This window comes from Sparus aurata, chromosome 10 (genome assembly GCF_900880675.1).
Source record: "Sparus aurata chromosome 10, fSpaAur1.1, whole genome shotgun sequence".
NCBI lineage: Eukaryota > Metazoa > Chordata > Actinopteri > Spariformes > Sparidae > Sparus > Sparus aurata.
Window position 1 is genome coordinate 18,286,460 of NC_044196.1, and position 18,787 is coordinate 18,305,246.

The 18,787-nt window shown below is 43.0% G+C and overlaps 5 protein-coding genes across 6 annotated transcripts; 2 read left to right on the top strand and 3 right to left on the bottom strand.

Annotated features, from left to right (window-relative positions):
• Nucleotides 1-1,257: 1,257 nt before the first annotated feature.
• Nucleotides 1,258-2,432, bottom strand: LOC115589418 (tripartite motif-containing protein 16). Its single transcript, XM_030430258.1, has 2 exons — nucleotides 1,370-2,432; nucleotides 1,258-1,274 (listed from the first exon to the last, which is right to left on the bottom strand). The coding sequence occupies exons 1-2, from the start codon at nucleotides 2,430-2,432 to the stop codon at nucleotides 1,258-1,260; spliced, it is 1,080 nt and encodes a 359-aa protein (XP_030286118.1).
• A 518-nt stretch (nucleotides 2,433-2,950) lies between these two features.
• On the top strand, nucleotides 2,951-5,863 carry homezb (homeobox and leucine zipper encoding b). 2 transcript variants are annotated; one of them, XM_030430121.1, is made up of 2 exons: nucleotides 2,951-3,180; nucleotides 4,104-5,863. In XM_030430121.1, the coding sequence occupies exon 2, from the start codon at nucleotides 4,119-4,121 to the stop codon at nucleotides 5,520-5,522; it is 1,404 nt and encodes a 467-aa protein (XP_030285981.1). In that variant the 5' UTR covers nucleotides 2,951-3,180; nucleotides 4,104-4,118; the 3' UTR covers nucleotides 5,523-5,863. The 2 variants fall into 2 exon arrangements, with proteins under 2 accessions (XP_030285981.1, XP_030285982.1); XM_030430122.1 differs by lacking the exon at nucleotides 2,951-3,180 and adding an exon at nucleotides 3,312-3,419.
• cideb (cell death inducing DFFA like effector b) lies at nucleotides 5,755-8,647 on the bottom strand. The gene is made up of 5 exons (XM_030430124.1): nucleotides 8,368-8,647; nucleotides 7,779-7,893; nucleotides 6,902-7,060; nucleotides 6,622-6,812; nucleotides 5,755-6,424 (listed from the first exon to the last, which is right to left on the bottom strand). The coding sequence occupies exons 1-5, from the start codon at nucleotides 8,391-8,393 to the stop codon at nucleotides 6,283-6,285; spliced, it is 633 nt and encodes a 210-aa protein (XP_030285984.1). The 5' UTR covers nucleotides 8,394-8,647; the 3' UTR covers nucleotides 5,755-6,282.
• A 963-nt stretch (nucleotides 8,648-9,610) lies between these two features.
• Nucleotides 9,611-14,934, top strand: tinf2 (TERF1 (TRF1)-interacting nuclear factor 2). The gene is made up of 10 exons (XM_030430120.1): nucleotides 9,611-9,992; nucleotides 10,355-10,557; nucleotides 10,690-10,797; nucleotides 11,226-11,321; nucleotides 11,478-11,588; nucleotides 11,694-11,817; nucleotides 11,899-12,736; nucleotides 13,745-13,803; nucleotides 13,903-13,982; nucleotides 14,391-14,934. The coding sequence occupies exons 1-10, from the start codon at nucleotides 9,965-9,967 to the stop codon at nucleotides 14,508-14,510; spliced, it is 1,767 nt and encodes a 588-aa protein (XP_030285980.1). The 5' UTR covers nucleotides 9,611-9,964; the 3' UTR covers nucleotides 14,511-14,934.
• A 5-nt stretch (nucleotides 14,935-14,939) lies between these two features.
• Nucleotides 14,940-18,525, bottom strand: dhrs4 (dehydrogenase/reductase (SDR family) member 4). The gene is made up of 9 exons (XM_030430123.1): nucleotides 18,386-18,525; nucleotides 17,967-18,082; nucleotides 17,273-17,450; nucleotides 17,081-17,182; nucleotides 16,821-16,891; nucleotides 16,679-16,730; nucleotides 16,048-16,182; nucleotides 15,867-15,922; nucleotides 14,940-15,778 (listed from the first exon to the last, which is right to left on the bottom strand). The coding sequence occupies exons 1-9, from the start codon at nucleotides 18,395-18,397 to the stop codon at nucleotides 15,664-15,666; spliced, it is 837 nt and encodes a 278-aa protein (XP_030285983.1). The 5' UTR covers nucleotides 18,398-18,525; the 3' UTR covers nucleotides 14,940-15,663.
• Between the last annotated feature and the right edge of the window lie 262 nt (nucleotides 18,526-18,787).

The window sequence follows — 18,787 nt, forward strand, 5'->3', positions numbered from 1 at the left end:
TGATCTTTTGTGAATAGTATTAAAAGTTGAACAAAGGATCTTTCGTGTTGTTCTTTGGTTGACTTGGCAAAAAACTGAACGTTTAATCTTATTTTGCTAAAAGTTTAGTTGTTCTGGTCTCTCAGTCTCTCGTCTGAATGCCTTCCCACGGCAGCACTGGACAACCGTTTAGTTGTCTGATAACATTCAGGGGGTGGAGTCAGTTTTTTCTTTTCTCTCAGTCTGTGGTTTAAATGCTGTGCAACAGCAGCACTGCACATGAGTTTCGATTACTGCTAAACAAAACCAAGTCGGACAGACTGGGCTGCAGCCTTTTTCTTTGGTTTTCAGTCCAGTTAGGTTTCATTTCTCAAAAAAGCAATAAGCAACACCCATGAGAGTTGGAATTTATTAACTAGCCAACACATGTTTGTGTTACTCTTGGTGTGTAAAGATATTACAACTTGTCATAAAAGACTGTAAGCAAACTACAAATTGAAATACTTTTCAGCCCATGACAGTCTCTCACAGAATTTTTAAATTAAATCATCATATTCATTTACATGTTCTTGAGTTATATTCAATCACATTTGCCTCTCCAGATTTCCTTGAAATATATTTAAGCTTCCTTGCATGTGATATAAAAATTAACAAGATCTTTGCCCTGACAGAATTGTATATCGATTTTACAGCAACTTGGCACTAATCAGTGATATTTCATTTTCCCCAAGTAATGCAAAGCAATGCATTTTGGGTCTGACTCGTAGGCATTGAAATGAAAATGATTAACAATGTGTCGACAGATATGTGGTGATGTGGGCTAAAGACAACAACAGGGCTGACGACTACAGAAGTTCACAAAGCACCTTTGTGATGCGCAAGGCACCGATAACTTTTCCACAAGAACAGGTGGCTCGAGAATACTTGGGATGAGAGCACCCTCCAATAATGAATGCATCACTGGTCTCAGTGTAAACCTTCCCACATGAGCATTTCCATTGACTCTGGCTCTGTTGCTGACCAAAAGTTCTAAACAAGACTCCACCTGAGTTATATGAGTTCTTCTCTGCTCCTTTCTCTTCCAGACAAACAAAAGGGGTTAGGTCATTGGAGCTGACCTCTACTGCAACTATTTTTCTTCTCTGGTGCTGGCCAGACACACTGTAGAATGATAACGAGTCAGGAAAGCTCCCTACCACTTCCACTTTTTGCGATGGTGCCAAATTTTCACTTGGATGGTTGATCACCTGAGACTTAACATTCCTCCTTTTCTCGAGTCTATGCTGAATAGCCATCTGCGGTATGCCAAAAAAAGATGTTTTGATTTTAGATCGAAGTTGATCTGCAGAAACCTCATGATACTCTGTTGTGAGAGAACTGAGCTCGTTACCTTTGCAGCAAAGACCAAAGACATCTCCCTCTGTCAACCCCTTCATGTAGTTTTTGTCACATAAACCAGTGGTCCAGTCACAGTCGTTGGAGAGGCTGATCATCCATTTATGGAACTTAGGAACAGACTGTGAAGGGTTGGGGCTCCGAATGTAAAAAGTGTGGGCAGAACTTTGCCCCAGCCAACTATTGTAGAAAACCTTCTTGTTGTCATCGGACAGTGACATCTTGGGGTCCAAAGTCTGTGGGTCAAAGATCAGGTCTGGATGGGAAGCAACAAGCTCCGGGTGGTTCTCTGGGTCAACCAGAGTCAACAGAGATCCCCACATGTGGCCTGCCTGCTCCACCATCTTTTCACCCTTCTCTCTTATCTCCTGAACCAGTTTGTCACGATCACTGCCAGGCTCCAAACCTTTCCTCAGATCCGCAGCCTTGGCCTTCTCCACATCCTGATGCACCTGAGAATACATCTGCAGGAATCTGAAGGTGTCCTTCTCCTTCTGTGCTGCTTGCATGCTGCTGCTGCTGGTTTTGATGGACACCATGCGAGCAGAGACTGAACTCTGGACACTGGTCAGGGCGATGTCACGCAGGTTCGTCACAACTTCAATGAGACGCACACTGGAGCGACCCAGCTTCTCTCTCTCACTCTTCTCCCACTTTTCCAGACTTACATTCTCGTCCTCAGTTTTCACCAGTAAGGCCTGCTGCTCAGTGTTGAGCTTTTCCATGAGCTCTTTGTGGGCTGTGGAGAAGGTCTTCATATTGTGTATGCAGTGTTGATCTTCAATGGCGCAGGAAACACACACACAGGTCATGTCATCCAGGCAGTAGTACTCCAGGAGTTTGCCATGTTGGGGGCATTTAGTGTTACCACATAATTCCATGGGTTCAGTCAGAGGATGAGTATTTCGGTACACAGGAGTGGTCAGGTGGGGCTTGAGGTGCTGGACGCACATGGAGATCTCACATTTCATGCAGGTCTTCCGGGCTGGTTTCCTGTCCTCCTCTGTGCAAAGGTCGCAGAGGATAACTTGCGGGTCCTTTTGTATTGTGGCAGACATGTTTTCAGAAGGAAGAAGATCTTGGAATTAATTACTCTTGGGTTACTGTTTTCAGGTTGCCCTTGCAAATACACGATCTGTTCTAAATTCAGTCTTCCTGCCTGTTGCTGGTCCGTCAAAGTCTGTGTGACAGCGTGAGCTGTACTGTCCAGCTCTGTTTTTTTTTTTATAGCAGTACAGGAGTATCATTTCTCTGCCCTACTACTCATAAAACACCTTGCCTTATCAGTCAAAACAGATGAATCATCTATGGTCGGTGAAATTCACACCCTGCTTAAAATGAACAAAGGGCTAAAACTAATCCCGTCTGTCTATCCCCACGTTCATTAAAGTCATGAAGACATTTTGTGTATACTGTTTCAGAGTCTGGAAATGTGTGATGTGTTTATGTACACATGTATTAATCAGACTACAGAGGGTAACTACAGCCTAAATAAATAAATAAAAAAAAAAGACCATAAAGTTGCATCAACATGTCTTTAACTCACTGAACCTGACCTTGCATGAAGGTGGAGTCACAGCTAGGTGTACCTAATAAACTGGCACCTGAGGATAAATTGTATTGACACACATTTTCGCCATTTTGTGTTATTTTGGAGGGGTCCCCCCATTTTATTAATGCACACTCATAGAATATGAGATAACTGCACTCTCCACCACATCCAGTTCAAGCAGTGTTACTTTATCTGGGCGGAGTAGCAGGAAAAAAACCTCTCCCTTCCTTACAAGACATCTTTGTGGCTTACAGGTAGGAACTCCTCTCCATTCCTTAATTGAAGTTAATTGAATGTCCATGCCTTCTTCATACTACCGTGTAAAGTATGAATCGTTATAGGCGAAGAAGCGAAGTTAGCCGTATTTTATAGCTACTCGGCAAGCTAATCTGCCCGCTCTGTGCGCCGTGTAGCTAGCTAGCGTTAGCGCGAATGCTAGCAAACGCCGCTTAGCCTTGTTAGCGCGTGACATGCAAATCACGTAACGTCGGAGGTAAGCTAGCTAAAGTCGCGTAGCTACTTAACATTAGGCTAATGCTAATTAATCACCAGTGTTGGCATGATTACTTTTGTTTTTGTTCCTCAAAATCACTGCCTCGTGTTTATTTCGTATTTAACATTTAGCTAGTTGATATGAAATGAACATGACGCAGTTTATATTCAAATTATTCATCCCTCTATGTGCAATAAGAATGTTTAAGAAGATGCTTGAACTGGCACTTAAGTATTCCTTTTAAAGCCATGTTTCTTCTTCCTCTGCATTTAAGAGGCACATTTACCAGGTTTTTCCTGACTAACATCATATGTATTCGTGAGTTTCAGTCCCTTTGCCTCTGAACGGATGTTTTAGGAAGAAAACTATGCATTATAGATTAGGCACAAACAATAAAAAAAAAGCTATGTTCTGGCTCTACCTACACGATTTAAATGCTAAAACCACATTAATACACCTGCAAATACTATGAACACAAATATTTTTTTCTGTACTGGTTTGCAGTGTAGCCCAGAATCACTGAATACACTCAGAAATATGACTCACTGAAAGGTGACATAGATTTATATTCTGACAGTATACTTAATGTATAGAATAAAAGCGTCTTCAGGGTGATTACTGTTCAGGTTCTGTTTTTTCTTTTTAATTTTTTATTGAAAACATTGCCTTCGGGTATCTTTACAGGAGTCATCTCCAGAGATGAAGCAGAAGGCTGATGGAGGACTCCTCAGGCTCGGACAAAAGATGCCCGACTACTGTGGAGAGGCAGAAATGAGCTTTACCATGGCGTCTTTGAATCCAAACCAGACCAGTACACTGGTCCTCCCTCTGGTATCTGACAGTAAGAGGCTTATGTGGGTCCAGTCAAACCAGATGAACCTACGGCTGGATGGTGCAACAGAGCTGGAAAAGGCCTTCGACAGATTTCCATACTTGAAACGGAACCAGGCGGCTGCACTGGCACAGCGTTGCTCCCTCCACCCCGACCAGGTGAGGGTGTGGTTCATGGTACAGAGGCTCCGCTATGGCATCAGCTGGGACTATGAGGACATCATCAAGGTTCAAAGGAAGCTCGAGGGAAGTCAAGGAAAGGGAAAGCTTCAAAAGGGTACGGGACGAAAGGCAAGAGAGTCTGGTGGGATGAAGGCAGGGGAGGTCAGGGAGGAACAAAGTGCAAATGAGGGAAGGAAGATGGCAGATAATGTGAAATCTGAGAGAAAAATTATGCAGGAGCAGCCAGCGATGGAAGAGAAGGACAGGAAAGCAGAATCACAGGAAGATAAAAGGAATACGCAGATAAAGCGTAAAGGGATGGCAGCGAAAGACACGGTAGCAAAGAGGAGCAGGGCGGATGAGGGTGTTGTGGAAAGAGCGGAAGAATTAAACGGAGATGAAGTCAAGAGGGAGTCCAGCAGAGCCAACCTGCCGGAGACGACAGTTTTCACCAGCATGAAAAAGACGGCAGAAGCAAACATAGGATTACCGTCCAGTCAAGTGTGGCCTGACCACCAGAGCTTTGTGGTGCAAGACAACACGCTGGATGTGCTTCCTTCACTCGTACCCCCGACCCAGACTCAAGCCCAGACCCCAAATACTCCCAGGACCCCTGTGATGAGCGGCTTTGAGGAAAAAGCAGAAATGGAGGGAGAACCACACGCAGCATCCAAAAACCCAAACGTCGGCGATGTGGGCGAACCGATGGTGTTGGCGAATGTGCCAAATTATCCCGTCGTTGCAGACGGTTACCCTCGGAGCCACTTCTACACAAAGACGCGTAGTCAGCTGACAATGATGAAGGGACTCTTCGCCAACTGCCAGTATCCAGACAGTGAGGACTACGACCGACTGGCGGCGCTCACCGGTCTCCCCCGCCCCAGGTTGGTTCAGTGGTTCGCCGACATGCGCTATTACGTCAAAAAGCTCAAGCCCACCTGGCTGACTCAGGAGCAGCACAAACAGGCGCTGGCCAACATCCGTTACCGGCAGTGCCTGAGCACACTGGCGAGGGCGCTGGAGCGGGAAAGGAGAGAGGGCCGCGGCGAGCAGCTTAGTGTGCAGGTGCCTCCAGAGGAGAACATGTATGGATCATCTGTTAACATTTGAAAAAAAAAAATGCACCAGGTTTTTTCGTGCATTGTTTGGGTTCAAGTAGTTTGTTATGCGGGTTGAACTTGAACTTTTTCACACAGATTTTTGATAACAGGTTGCCAGGTTGAGACACGTTCTCGTCTCTCATATGCAATGTATTGTTACTACGCTGTGATCGTGATAAGTTAACGTGTTTGAAAACACATATGCAGTTTTATTTTTTTCCAATGATACTGAGGAGTCCCCGTGTGCTTTGTGGATTTTTATTGTCGTTCAAGGAAAACACTTTAGTTGTTTGTTGTTCAAAGACAGCTCTTCGTGTTATGAGTTACATTAAAACTTTCATAAATGAGAAAGTCATTTTTCATGTCACATAACCCCGTGATTTTTCACCTAGAATCTCACGGCAGACGGTTCAACTTCCACGTATGATTCACATCAGATTATCACAAATGTCGAACAACTCCAGGATATAGAATATGTTGCACAAAAAAAGGATAAAACTACATTAATATCTGTGACACACGTTTATGTTTCTTTTTCCTGTTACATTCTGTTTACGACCTGACATAAAGTCAGAGTAATTAAGCGTAGAAGAACACGGTCTACAGTCATACAATCACCTTGCATACCACTGTCACAGTTTACGTTTACAGACAGCATCTTACAGATGTTCTTGCCCCCCATTTAAAGGAAGTAAAACACAGAAGAATTATACAATACAGTGGCTACCCAATGAGATACTAGTTACTCTGTGTTACACCTAAAAACTGCGTCAGTTCCAGCTGGCGTGGTACTCTGCCCTCTGTGGCTGCCAAAGCTCAGTGCCTTCGATAATGCGGCGGATCATGGAGGCGGAGGTGATAAGCAGGTGTCCGGCAGCTTGTAGGAGGGTGGAGGCTACACGCAGGGCCTCTCTGAAAAGAAAAAAAAAACCAGAACCGAGATAAAGTGTCATCACGTTGATAAGGAGGTTTTTATCTAGTTAGGATTTTACATGAAACAGATTAAGAGTAAACAGAAAGAGCATTTAAGACTATTTTTATCTTCTGCTATGAAGCTTCTCTGTTGTGCATTATTTGCAATAACGTTAACCCCGTTCCCTTTTTCTCACCTGAGAATTTTCTTGGGCCCCAGACACTCGAAGTTAGCACTCACAGAGTAAAGGCCTTGAAACGTGGCCTTCACGCTCAGGGAGCCAAACACATCCTTTGGGCTCATCCTGTAAAGGTCAAAGGTGACACGAGCGATGTCTTTCCCAGTCCGGGGCTTGCCGCGGTCTTGAGATTTGGCGACAACTGCACCCTGGGAGATCAGAGGCAACAGTCACATTAAATTAGCCTGTGCGGGGTACTTGGCTATATCGTGAATTGCTCTTCCTTGGTCAAACATACCGGTTGTGGTCTCCACGTCTGTCCAGGCGTCAGGGCCATGAGCATGGTGTTGTCCGGCAGGGTCATGAGGAACTCGTCGGAGTCTACCTCTGTACCGTCCTCCTCGCACACCAGAGCCAGAGACACCGCAGACAGGGACAGCAGCAGAGCCTGGCACACCTACGGCACAGATTCAAGTTGCTCTGGATTAATGTCAAACAGCGAGAGAATAATGAATTCCGCGTGTGTTAAATTAAATACAATAACTTTAAACTTTAACTTTAACCTCAGAATGCAGTTCAACATGGTCATACGAACAAGAAAAATACACTACGGAAATAGGACCCATGATCATTTATCAAGCACGTGGATTTATTGTCAGTTACATCACGTTTATCTCAGTTTCCATCTAGTTCACTCAAGTTTTTGCTGACATTGACACTTGACCTTTGAGTTGATTTGGCTGGTACCAGCAGTAGTGTTTGCTATAGGTCTGAAAAATGTATAAATACAACTATAACAGTCTGCAGCAGGTGATAGAAAATATGCAACACCTCTGGGGATTAAATTTAAGACTCTTTCATGGGAATTTGACTGCTTAATAAGACTTTTCAAGACTTACAGATGCCCTGTTTTGCGATTTGTAGTGCTTAAATGGATCATGAATTGATGACGTTTAGTTTCCTCACATTATGTGACGACAAATCAAAGCTAGAATCCAGTTACATATAAAAATCAGCTGCTCAGAAACCAGAACAGGTTGTGTTATAGAAGCATAAAGCTGGTGGTCAGCAACACCTACATGTCGCCCTTTAACTCCAAATAATGGGAACATTTTTGTTACCCTGGTCATAACCTTTTCTTGTATTTCTTTCTGTTATTTATGTTTTACAGTCACCCTCTCTTTCAGCTCCTCCAGGGTCCCGGCTGTGATGCCTTTCCTGGTCTCCCGTTGGTGACAGCACACTCTGAAGGGACGCTGTGGTGGAGACCACACTCGCTTGGTTACAGATCTGAGGAAAGACCAGATAGCTGAGACAATGTGACAGTGTGCCAGCATGCACAATCACTGATTTGGGTATTTACATGTCTTTTTCAACCTTTGTCTTTACAAACATTAATTCCCCTTTTCTTCAACTGTACAATGGTCTCTACATTGGATAAGATTCTCTCATCCGTCGTAACACTGAATTTCACTTTATTTTTGTTTTCCATGTTTATTTTGAGTTGAAATAAGCATTTTTTTTAAATCCTGTTTTCATACCTTACTGAAACTGTCTCCACCATAACCGTATCCACAATTAAAGTTAGCCCAAAACACTCAAATCTCATAAAACCTCTATAGCTTCCAATGACATGTCACAAAACTAAGAGCCTATATTTATTTGGGGCTCCAGCAGTGGCACAATGTTATTTGGGTTGGTAATCAAGCAGAGGGATCACAAAGCAAATCAATACCAACGAGTCAAAACCAATTCTTCACTTACCTGATAAATGTGGATGTGGTATCCATGTTCCTCAGTCTCTTTTCTTGCAGGCTTATTTACTTTTTCCTTAAAGCGTTTTGGTGAAACAAATTTGCGATGTGATGTCAGCCCTGCTTGTGTTTGACCCAGCAGCAGGACTTTGCCCCGAACATGGTGATAAGTCAGATACAGAACAACACGCGGCAAAGTTCATCTCGCCTGCGTGCGTGTGTGTGTGTGTGCGAGACATCCTGTCTTGACCTGACCATCTGAATAACAACAACCCCTGTAGCCTGACCGATACAGGATATTTGAGGTTGATACCATTATTTATATTTGAGAGTTTAGAATCTCCAATAGTCATGTTTTTATATGAACATGTGACATTTTAAAGTGATTACTTATAGTGGTATTATTGTCTTTTAGGAAGGCGCTAATGGTGACTGTTTACACTGCCTTCAGACTTATCTATTCAGCACCACAATCTTTTGTTTCTTATCAGCATTATATAATATGCTATATTGGCCCTGGCCGAACTGCTTCCCTAGGAGGCCCAAAACTATAAACTCATAATATTCTGGTGATCCATTTTCTAAGTCTGATCTTAACTGTTTTCTGGCTTAAAATCAGGTGAACAAAAATCATGGCTAATCTTCTTAAATGTTTTTGTAACTGGGGTCTCAGGGCTTCCACAGACAGTTCCTAACTTCCTGTGTCTGTGAAAATAATTTGGTAATAGTTAGGGGTTCTACATATTGACCTCACACAGTATCAAGTAAAACATCATGAACAGTGAGTCATACAACCTTTAAAACATTATATTGAATGAAATGTCCGATATAAACAACTTCTGTTTGGAAAACTTAAGCCCACAGAAGTTGAACCGACTTATTTCAGTCCCATTATACGGACATTTACTCATGATAGCTTACCTGCTATAGTTTGCAATAGCTTACACTGTTTCTTGTTTGTTTTTAGCATTTTCTTTTACACTTTACGAGTGTGTATTGGCACATTACTCGTGTTCATATGCACCTTAAATGCTCTAATATTCCTCACATCATTCACGCCTTACTTTGAGTAGTGTTTGTTGTTTTTATACTTATTTTATCTTTCAAAACACATTTATGCAAAGCGGTAGCAGCACAGATAAAAACAACGGCTGGCGGGTCTGCTACGTCATATCCTGAAACCTACACCGGGTGCGCTCCTTTTTCTTATTCCGTTGTGCACGTGGGCGGAGTTTCATGTTCGAACCGCTGTGTTTTAGTCCAAATGCGCGAAGCACCGCCAACTCGGCACAACCGAAGTACTGTTTTAAGCGAATGACATGTTATTTCAGTGAAGGCGGGAGGATGAGAAGCAGAAGTTTTGTTTCCTCTAAAGGGTAAACAGCTGAAGCCATACTGGTGTTTATCGATAGGTTTTTCCAGGCACCAACGGAGCTGGTAAACATCATCTCAGCAGTATTTCCTAAATAACCTTGCGTGGGTAAACTGCCAGTTCCGCCTTTGAAGCTTACACGGGGAGCAGTTTGTCTAAGACGCCAAGCTAAACGCTGCTAACGTCAAATTCTGGTCATTTAACCCCCCTTAGCTTAGCTGACTGATTGAGGGGGATGGCAACAAGAAAACCCAAGGAAAATGGTAAGTTTAATGAGCTGGGACTGGGTTTAAACAGCACCTAAAGGGTTGATTTCGACTCGCTGAAACTGCTTCCGTCGTATATTGTGTAGTGTGTATGATTAAAGTTGGTTGTGATATTTAACCAGGTAGAGGCAGCTGTGACTGTCAGTCCAGTCATACGACATCACCCCCCCAGCAGACACAGAGGGGTAGAGCAATCAGTGCAGCTGATGGGAGACTCCTGCATTAAGTTATAACATCACTGATCAACAACAACAAACAATGCGCATCCATGGAGCCAAAAGAAGTAGAATCTCCGCCCTGCGTGACGTAGTGACGTTTCATAGTTGCTGTGAATGAACCATGCTATGTCTCCTGCACAGATGCCAGCCTTCCTTTTGCTGCCCTTCAGCTCCTGGCCCCGCCTGTGCGTCTGGTCTCAGCAGCAATCTGGAAGGTGATGAAGCAGAGGGATGTGATGCAGTATGGAGTTGTGGAGGAATTTGTGACATCGGCCTGCGAGACCGTCCCCGGGCTGCTCACCGTCAGACACCAGGGCAAGCTGGTGCTGGGGCTGAGGGGACGGGTGAGTGTGTAACTCCCACGCTCCCACTCTCTTCTATCTTCCTCTCCTATCTCGTGTCAGAGTGGACTACCTTTCCATCTTGATATATGCATTATTGCCCTATTTGTCTTTGATTCTACCCATAATTTTCAGTTAATCTTGGAGCTGTGCTGTAAACAGCCGGATGAAAAGGTGATTAAGCCACATCTGGAAAGGCTCCGTGCTCCGACTGCCCTGCCATCCCCCTCTGCTCCAACAGTGGTAAATAAGATCTGACGCTCATTGCCTTTTTTGTCACTATAATCAGACTGTAGACTCTTACACCAAACAAAAACTGCAGATTCCTCTTATGTTCATTGCTGCATTACATTCAGCACCAAAGCTTGGAGGTGATTACAGAGTTAAACATCACAGTATTTTGACTCCATACTTTGATACTGATATATGAAAATGATTTGAGCATTATTATTGGTGCGTTCATAAGGTATTTAAACCAACAGGTGGAGGTTACCTGGTCTGCGAGGAAACAAAATCATTAGTGACGTGTATAGGATAGACTAATTTCACCTGAAAAATTGCATACTTATATATATATTTAAGTAAGACCAGTAGTATTGTCAGAATACGGATGTGAACGCTCTTAAATTTTGTATGGCAAAACGTTGAATTTTTGCTATTTTGTTTCCTAGAAGAGGGACATAAAAATTCTGAAAACAGTGGAAAGTTTACATTCATTGGTTCACACACTGCTGACAGACCCAGCAGAGAGAGACTACTTCTTCAAGGTGAGTCCTGTCGTTTACTATTATGTATACTATTGTGTTTGTTTGTCACCACACAGCAGCAGTAACTGCAGATTTCAATCTCTGCTGTGATCATTTCTCAGCTGATGTGCACAGGCATGGCTCGGTCTACAAATCTTACTTTCTCTCTCCTGACAGGAGGAGTTTCCTGTGGATTACGGTCCAACATTTGATCTGGAGCTTGAGAAGCTGCTGTGGGAGTTTTTAATTAGACTGGACCAGTTGCTCCCAGTTCCCAGCCTCGCCCAGGTAGTGGATGCTTTTGTTTTTTACCCTAGGTAGTAATCATCATAAAATTGGACTCAAAACTAAAACTTGAAAGAAACTGGATTGCTAATAATAATTTGTCCCTAGACTGTGTCGTGGCTCAGCAATGCCCCCGCTGTCCTGGAGGAGTGTGCACATGCAGCCACCCAGCCGCAGCTCCTGAAGACACTGCTGGAGCACCAAACGTGTCTGGGTCATCTGGAGGCTGCAGGTAGAACTACATCACTTCTGAGCATTTTGCTAGAGTGGCTGATTTGATGTAGAGCCATATTAATAATGACCTTTTTTACAGCATCCCTTCCTCCAAACATGGGAGACTCCATCCTGGCTTCACTCTCTCTGCCACCCTCTGGAAGAGTACGTTCTAATCAATCAACGGGTACCAAAAATCCTGCTGCCGACCAGTCCAATAGCACACAGGCAAAAGGCGAAACATCATTTGTTACACCTGTTATTGGGCTAATATCCAATGAGGAGGTACCGTTTATGATCGCTGCCAAAGAAAGGACACAGAGAGGCGAGGATGCGTCAAAAGAAAACTCCAAATTCACTCTGGTTAAACCGAGACAAACCCCCAAAGATGTTGGAGTGAAAGACGACGGGGAACAAGTAGAAGAGGAGGGGAAAGCTTCCAAAAGAAGCAGCGGAATGAAACGCAAGCAAGCTGACAGAAGTGAATCTGATGAGGAGGAAGAAGTTTTAGGCATTATAAGATCTGCGCATAAGAGGACAAGTCAGGGTTTTAGAAGTGGCGCAAGCAGGCTAACGCAGGGGCGGGATCACCAGGGGAGGATTGAGAACAAAGACGATGGAGCAGAAACGACAAGAAACGACATGTGTAACAGAGCAGTCCTGGAAAGCCGTATGACCCAGCTGGGCGTCAAAGCGCTGCATCTGCCTGAGGATCCGTCCCTCTGCTCCATTTTTCTGTCTTGTCTGAGCAGCCAACCCAAAGTTGTTCTTCAAAAACTGGCAGTGACTGCTGCTAGCGCCAGCAGGACCGGCAGTGGAGGAAAATCTTTTTATGTGAAGCGGCAGAATCCGAGGAGGAGGTCGCTGGTCAAAGCTCCAAGCAAGAGCAACCAGCCACAGAAGCCTGACCTGGATTATACTGGCCTAGACGACAAAGAGTAAGAGACATGGAAATACAGTATGCACGATGTAAAGCATGTCCTGTCAAGTTTGTTCTCAGTTTAAAGGGTTCGTTCAGTTCCACACATCAAAGTGTGTATACAGGTCTTTGGGAGTATTACTGCACATGTGGAAAAAAGTACAATAAGCCATTTGCGGCTCTAGAGGAAGCTGCATTCAATCCGACAGATTACCTCTAGTGATCACACGCCGTGGCTAAATTGCATTGTGGGTAATGTAGGTGCCAGATTTTGCCAAAAATTGTCAGAAAGTTGAAATCTCTGGGTCTGCTGCATCAGTTTTGGTCAGTGCTCGAGGAGTGCAGTGGTAGACCTGTGGACTGCCTTTCAAAACCTGGTTGCCGACACTACCCACCATGCAATTCAGCCACTGACATCACTGGAGGCAGTTCATCAGATTACACGCAGCGCCCTCTGGAGCCACAAAAGGCTTTATACAAATTTTTGCATGTATGCAGTAGTAAATGTGTAAAATTGGTGGAGTCACCCTTTGAAAACCTGCTAAATGACATTATTTCTTTGGATTTCTGTATCTTAAAAGTGAATTATTATTATTTTTTTCTGTTTTAAACCAGGGATCACTGTAGTTGCATTGTTACATACTTGGACAAAATTATGCCATATATATTCTGTATATGTTTTATATAAGATGTAATTTAAACCAAATAAATGGAGAAAGTTATGTTATGGTTTGTTGACACTTTACTAACAGTGGTAATCCCTACAAATACAATAAAAACAACTGATTTATAAAAAAAAAAAAAACTGCTTTCATTGGGTTTTTCTGTCTCTGAGAGATATTAGTCATTTTGATACGCAAGTACTCCTTTTAGACATGCAGACAGTAGAAAGAAGTTCATCATTTAGATTGCATTTCAATGTTTCCCTGCTGTCTTTAGACTTGAAATTATAAAAAGGGATTCGTAAGCAGCTTAGTTACCACGTTTAATTTACCAGCTAATGAAACTGTGACTTTCTCCTTGACAGAAACCATCCTGTGTCACCGAGCATAAGCAGCTCTCCCGCTCATCAACGGAGTAACACAGGTGAATCAAATCATGTGGATTGAATGCAGGGAACTAGCGACAAGGGGGAAAATCCTCTGCTGAGGGTTGAGTCTGACTGTGTTTACTTTTTGTATTTAGAGACGGCGGTCCTTCCAGGAGAGAGTGAAGACTACGTAGCTGACTCAGAGGATGAGGCGACAAAGAACTTCAAAGGCAGGGTATGTGTTCTCAAAATGTGTGAAAATAGGGTTTCTGTGGCTAGTAAAAAAAAAAAAAAAAAAAAAGATCCTAAAAAATGTGTGAGGGGGCGGGAGGACAGGCTTGATGCTTCCAAATGCTTCACTTATTCAGAAAAGATATCTCAGGATAATAACAAAGCTTGTTCATGGTTCTATAATGTGCAAATTAGATGTCATATATAATCCTCAGATATAGCGACTGCAAGCCAATTGATCAAACAAGACACTGTCAGTCATTTATGTATTTTAGCTGTAGCTTTCGTGTCTAGCAGTAGAAATTTTGAACCGTCCTTTTGAACCGAAAAATGGCAAAAGCTACAGTAAATTGAAATACTGATGCGTTTGCTCCGTCACCGGTGGTTTTCTAACCGACTCTGTCTCCCTCAGCTGTTCATGAAGCGCTATTACAAGACCAAACATGGCACTTACGTTCCCACTCTGAGGGAGTACTTTAAACCTGGGATGGCTCGGCGGGACCTGTCGTCTGCCAGCATTAAACGCAGATGATGGGATGGACTTTTTCGACGCCTAGTTTGGCGTCCCAGAAAATTGCCAGAGGACTCTGACTGGGGCTACGTTCGTTTTCGCCGCCAACAAGAAGAAGTATGGGGGGTTCAGATTAGTTAAACTTGAGTGGTCATCATGGAAAACAAACCTTGAAATGCATCGTCACCGATTATGGGCACTGGCATGCAACTGAAATGCTATTTACTTTAGTTACTTTATAGGTTGTTTGTAAATAGTCATGTGTATTTTCTGTTCTAAATATTTTAAGTCCACAATATATACTATTCTTAGTTAATAAAGTTCTTTTTGATGTGGCAGTCATATTGTGTATGAAAATATGTGCGTTCTGTTCTTATTTTATTCACCATGTAAAAATGTCATTTCACTTAAATAATGGCAGAAACATTAAAGCGCTTGAACTGCTCCTGGTGTTCGACTAATGTAGTGTGTCGTCTTTTATTAAGAAGTTAATATTTTTAAAAATCCTTTGAAAGTTAGGTTTGTCAGTCATTATTTTTACATGCTTGAACATTCATCTGATATCACCCAGGAACGTGTCTCGGTGACAATCCCCCACTAATACACGATGTTTGTATAAATGTTTGTATATTTATTAGAAATCTTAACTCACAGGGTTAATTCACAGGGTATCATAAACAGACTTCATCCAGGAAACATATTAGAACTTGTAAAGTAGCTCTCATATTAAAGGCCCTGCATTATGCTCATTATCGGGTTATAAAACGTCAACGCACTTTACACATTATTCTTGTTTTTGATTATTTTTATTGCCTGTCTCTTTAAGGCCCCCCCCCCTCCTGCAAAGTCCAGTGTGCTCTGATTGGTCAGCTCTCACAAGCCTGAGCAGGAACAGTCCACCACATGACTGTATAGTTGTGACATCACAACCTTCTGGAAGCCCTGACAGCTTGTTTAAAGACACAATTTGGCTGTTTGCATTTCTCTGTGGATTGAGTGTTTTGCACAGTATTTATACAGCATCCAGACCTGCAGTTATTATCATTATAAAATGCATGGTTATCTCACTTTCTACACAATGATGCGTTATTCAGATGAATAGCAGAAGTAATCAAAATATAATCAAGACACATATCTACACAGGAACACACACATCTGAGTGCAAGTTTGAGATTCAGAGTCGACAGCCGATCCCTCCCGTCACTGTGATGGTCTCCCCCGTGATGTAGGAAGCCTCGTCAGAGCACAAGAAGGCGATCACTCCACCAATTTCCTCAGGCTCTCCAATCCTGAAGGGAAAGATGAAACAAATATTGTAATCATAAGTTTGTGCATACTACTGTATGTTAGTGACAAACTTTTGAGTACCAGCTGCACCTTTTAATGCTGAGCTGCCTTTTGAACTCGTCCATGACATCTTCATTCTGCCATAACTGAGTGAATTGGCAAAGAAAACATGACGTGAAATGGAATTCTGTGAGGCCGAACACAACAAAAGCTATCCCCCAAGATGGAAATGAAGGGATCTGAGGGGAGGACTGTGTGCTTTCGTCCTCACCGCCTGGCTGAAGCGGGTCTTGATGACTCCGGGGGCCACGCAGTTCACTCTGATGTTGCTTTGAGCCAGCTCGGGGGCCAGCGCCCGGGTCAGACCCAGCAGCGCCGTCTTGCTCACGCTGTAGGGACCCAGCGCCTGCAGAGACACAGCGTCCACAACACACATAAACACACACATGCACGATGCAGGAAGTGTTTCGGTTTATATAAGGACAACAAAACAAGAACTATATTTCTGAGTTTGTATCATTACCTCAGTTATATTGTAAATATTAAGTTTGAATTCCTTCTCCGGTACTACAACATGCCCCTTTTAATGAACCGTAGTCTGTTTTTACACCATGCTCGGATGTTTTTCATGTATGTTTGCACCAAAAATCTTTTAGCTGGTGGATTTAATCAATTAATTAATTTTAGCATGTTACAATATTCTTTCCTGTCTTGTGTTGATATCAATTCCGTGTGACGAAGCCAAAGATACACTATTTCGCAGATAGCTAATACTGTCTAATGGTAAATGAAGGTTTAAAAGTTAAAAAAAGCATCTTTTTTCAAAGCTAAATCAACCCGGCTCCTATTCATCTTAATATAAATATGTTGAGAATAATTGTTCTGCTTGCTCTCTCACTGACCTGCATTGGTTGGTATCCAGCCACGGACGACACGAACACTACGTTTCCCCCCCTAAAAAGAAAAAAACAGATGCATCATATATACAGTTGGACGGTTTTATAGTGTTTAGGTCCATTTTTCCCCGAATGGTTTGTCTCTCACCCCCTCTTCTCCATATGAGGCGCCACCAACTTAGTCATGAGGAAGGCCGACTTCACGTTTACAGCCAGAATCTGGAAAGAAAATATTAACATCAAAATATTAAAACAATCCCATAAATGATCCTGTATCCAAATAAATAAATGAAAGAGGAAGAACTGTTTGTCAGAGACTGGAACCACATTCTAATTTAAATCATTCTTCATATTTTTTTCTGACTTTTGCTTTATAATGAGAGCTGGGACTTCGTTGGCTGCGTATACCTTGTCCCAGACATCCTCTGTGGAGTCCATGATGTTACCGAAGAACGGGTTGACCGCTGCGTTGGACACCAGGATATCAATCCCCCCGCACTGATCCAGAGTCTAAACACACGATGAGACTATTATTATGCTTTTAAGTCAAATCTTGTGTGAGATCCATGTAATCGGTGTTGCCAAATTGAAAATAGTCACCATTTGAACCAGTTTTTCTCTGTCTTCCCCCTTGCCAACATTACAGGTGGTGCCGGTCACTTGGATGCTCTGGCTCTGCAGCAGCGCCACGGCCTTGTCCACGTTGGCCTGCCGCCGGCTGCTCACCACCACGTGGGCTCCTCTCTTTCCAAGAGCCTGAGCGGCGGCTAGGCCGATTCTGAGGAGGAGAGGAGGGCATCTCAGTGAGGGATCAACTCTGTTAACGGCTCATATCAGCATCAGTGTGTTGTTGCCCTTTAACATGAGGTCAGTAAGAGGTAAATAAGTGTTGCAGTGACAGTTCACAGTTAGTGCGAAGGTGAGGATCCCAAACTAGAGTAGATTATATATCAGCAAAGGGAATGTGCTGTTTCATCAGGACAGCAGATAACTATTTCTAAAGCCAATTTTTGAGTGATTGTTCTGTGTACATTATGCAACAGAGACATTGCTCCTTTAAGTGATAGTTGTTTTGGTTCATATCAGAGTCAGTATGCATTAGCAATGAATTATAAAAATTTAAATCTATTGTACTTTGTAATATATTCAATACAAAATGACAATATTTTGGCATGTACAGTCAAATATGTGGACTCCTTCCATATATCACATCATATTTTTAAGTATATGTCAATGTTAGCTTGTTCCATGAGGGAGGACGGCACAGACAAAAGTCATATCATGTCATTCTTACCCATCTGTGGAGGCGGTGACTATGGCTACCTTCCCAGCAAGGCTGCTTTGAGACATACTCCTTTGGCCAGCAACAGGATTGGTCCTAAGGCACCTGAACACACTCCTCAACATCACCTATGGACAGAGGACTTTATGACAACACTGGGTAACTAGGGCAGAGGTCATTTGGACTGACAGAAGTGGCGCACACGCTTAAAGTTGCCTGATATAAGTTAAATTGACATCCGCTTTTTCATCAATCACTTTAAACTAACAATGCAGCTGTTTATCCGTGATGAAGGCAAAGCAGCAATGAAACACTTGATCTGTATATACAGAGGCAGACGACTTCATGCAAGTTTATGCTTTGACACAGTGGACTACATTGTACAGGCAACTAATGCAAACTTGAATGTATGATGAAGCGCATTATCTCACCCTGCAGTTCATGCAAAACGGACCACGAGGCTGTACATAAGTAGGATTTGCCGAGATACTCTCAAGTCTACAGCCCGGACCTTTGACTACCGACGATTCATGTGTTGCTACATTCAGTATTTTCCGGGTAGGGAGTCCAGCTGTCAAAATAAAAGCATCCAGTGAGCACACAACGCAGTTTGCTGTTCTTAAACCCAACTGCACGTCCAAAATATCACGCAAATTGTTTAGCAAATGTAGACTTTTGCTGTGCCGTGTGATGATAGCCGCAGTACGGGGCACTTATTTAGTTTATTTCTCAAATTGCAGATCAGTGTTCTGGTTAACGCATACATACTGAGGTACCTAAACGCAACCCGCAAAAACGAGCCAATCACAAAGGCCGTGTGCATTCCGGGCTGC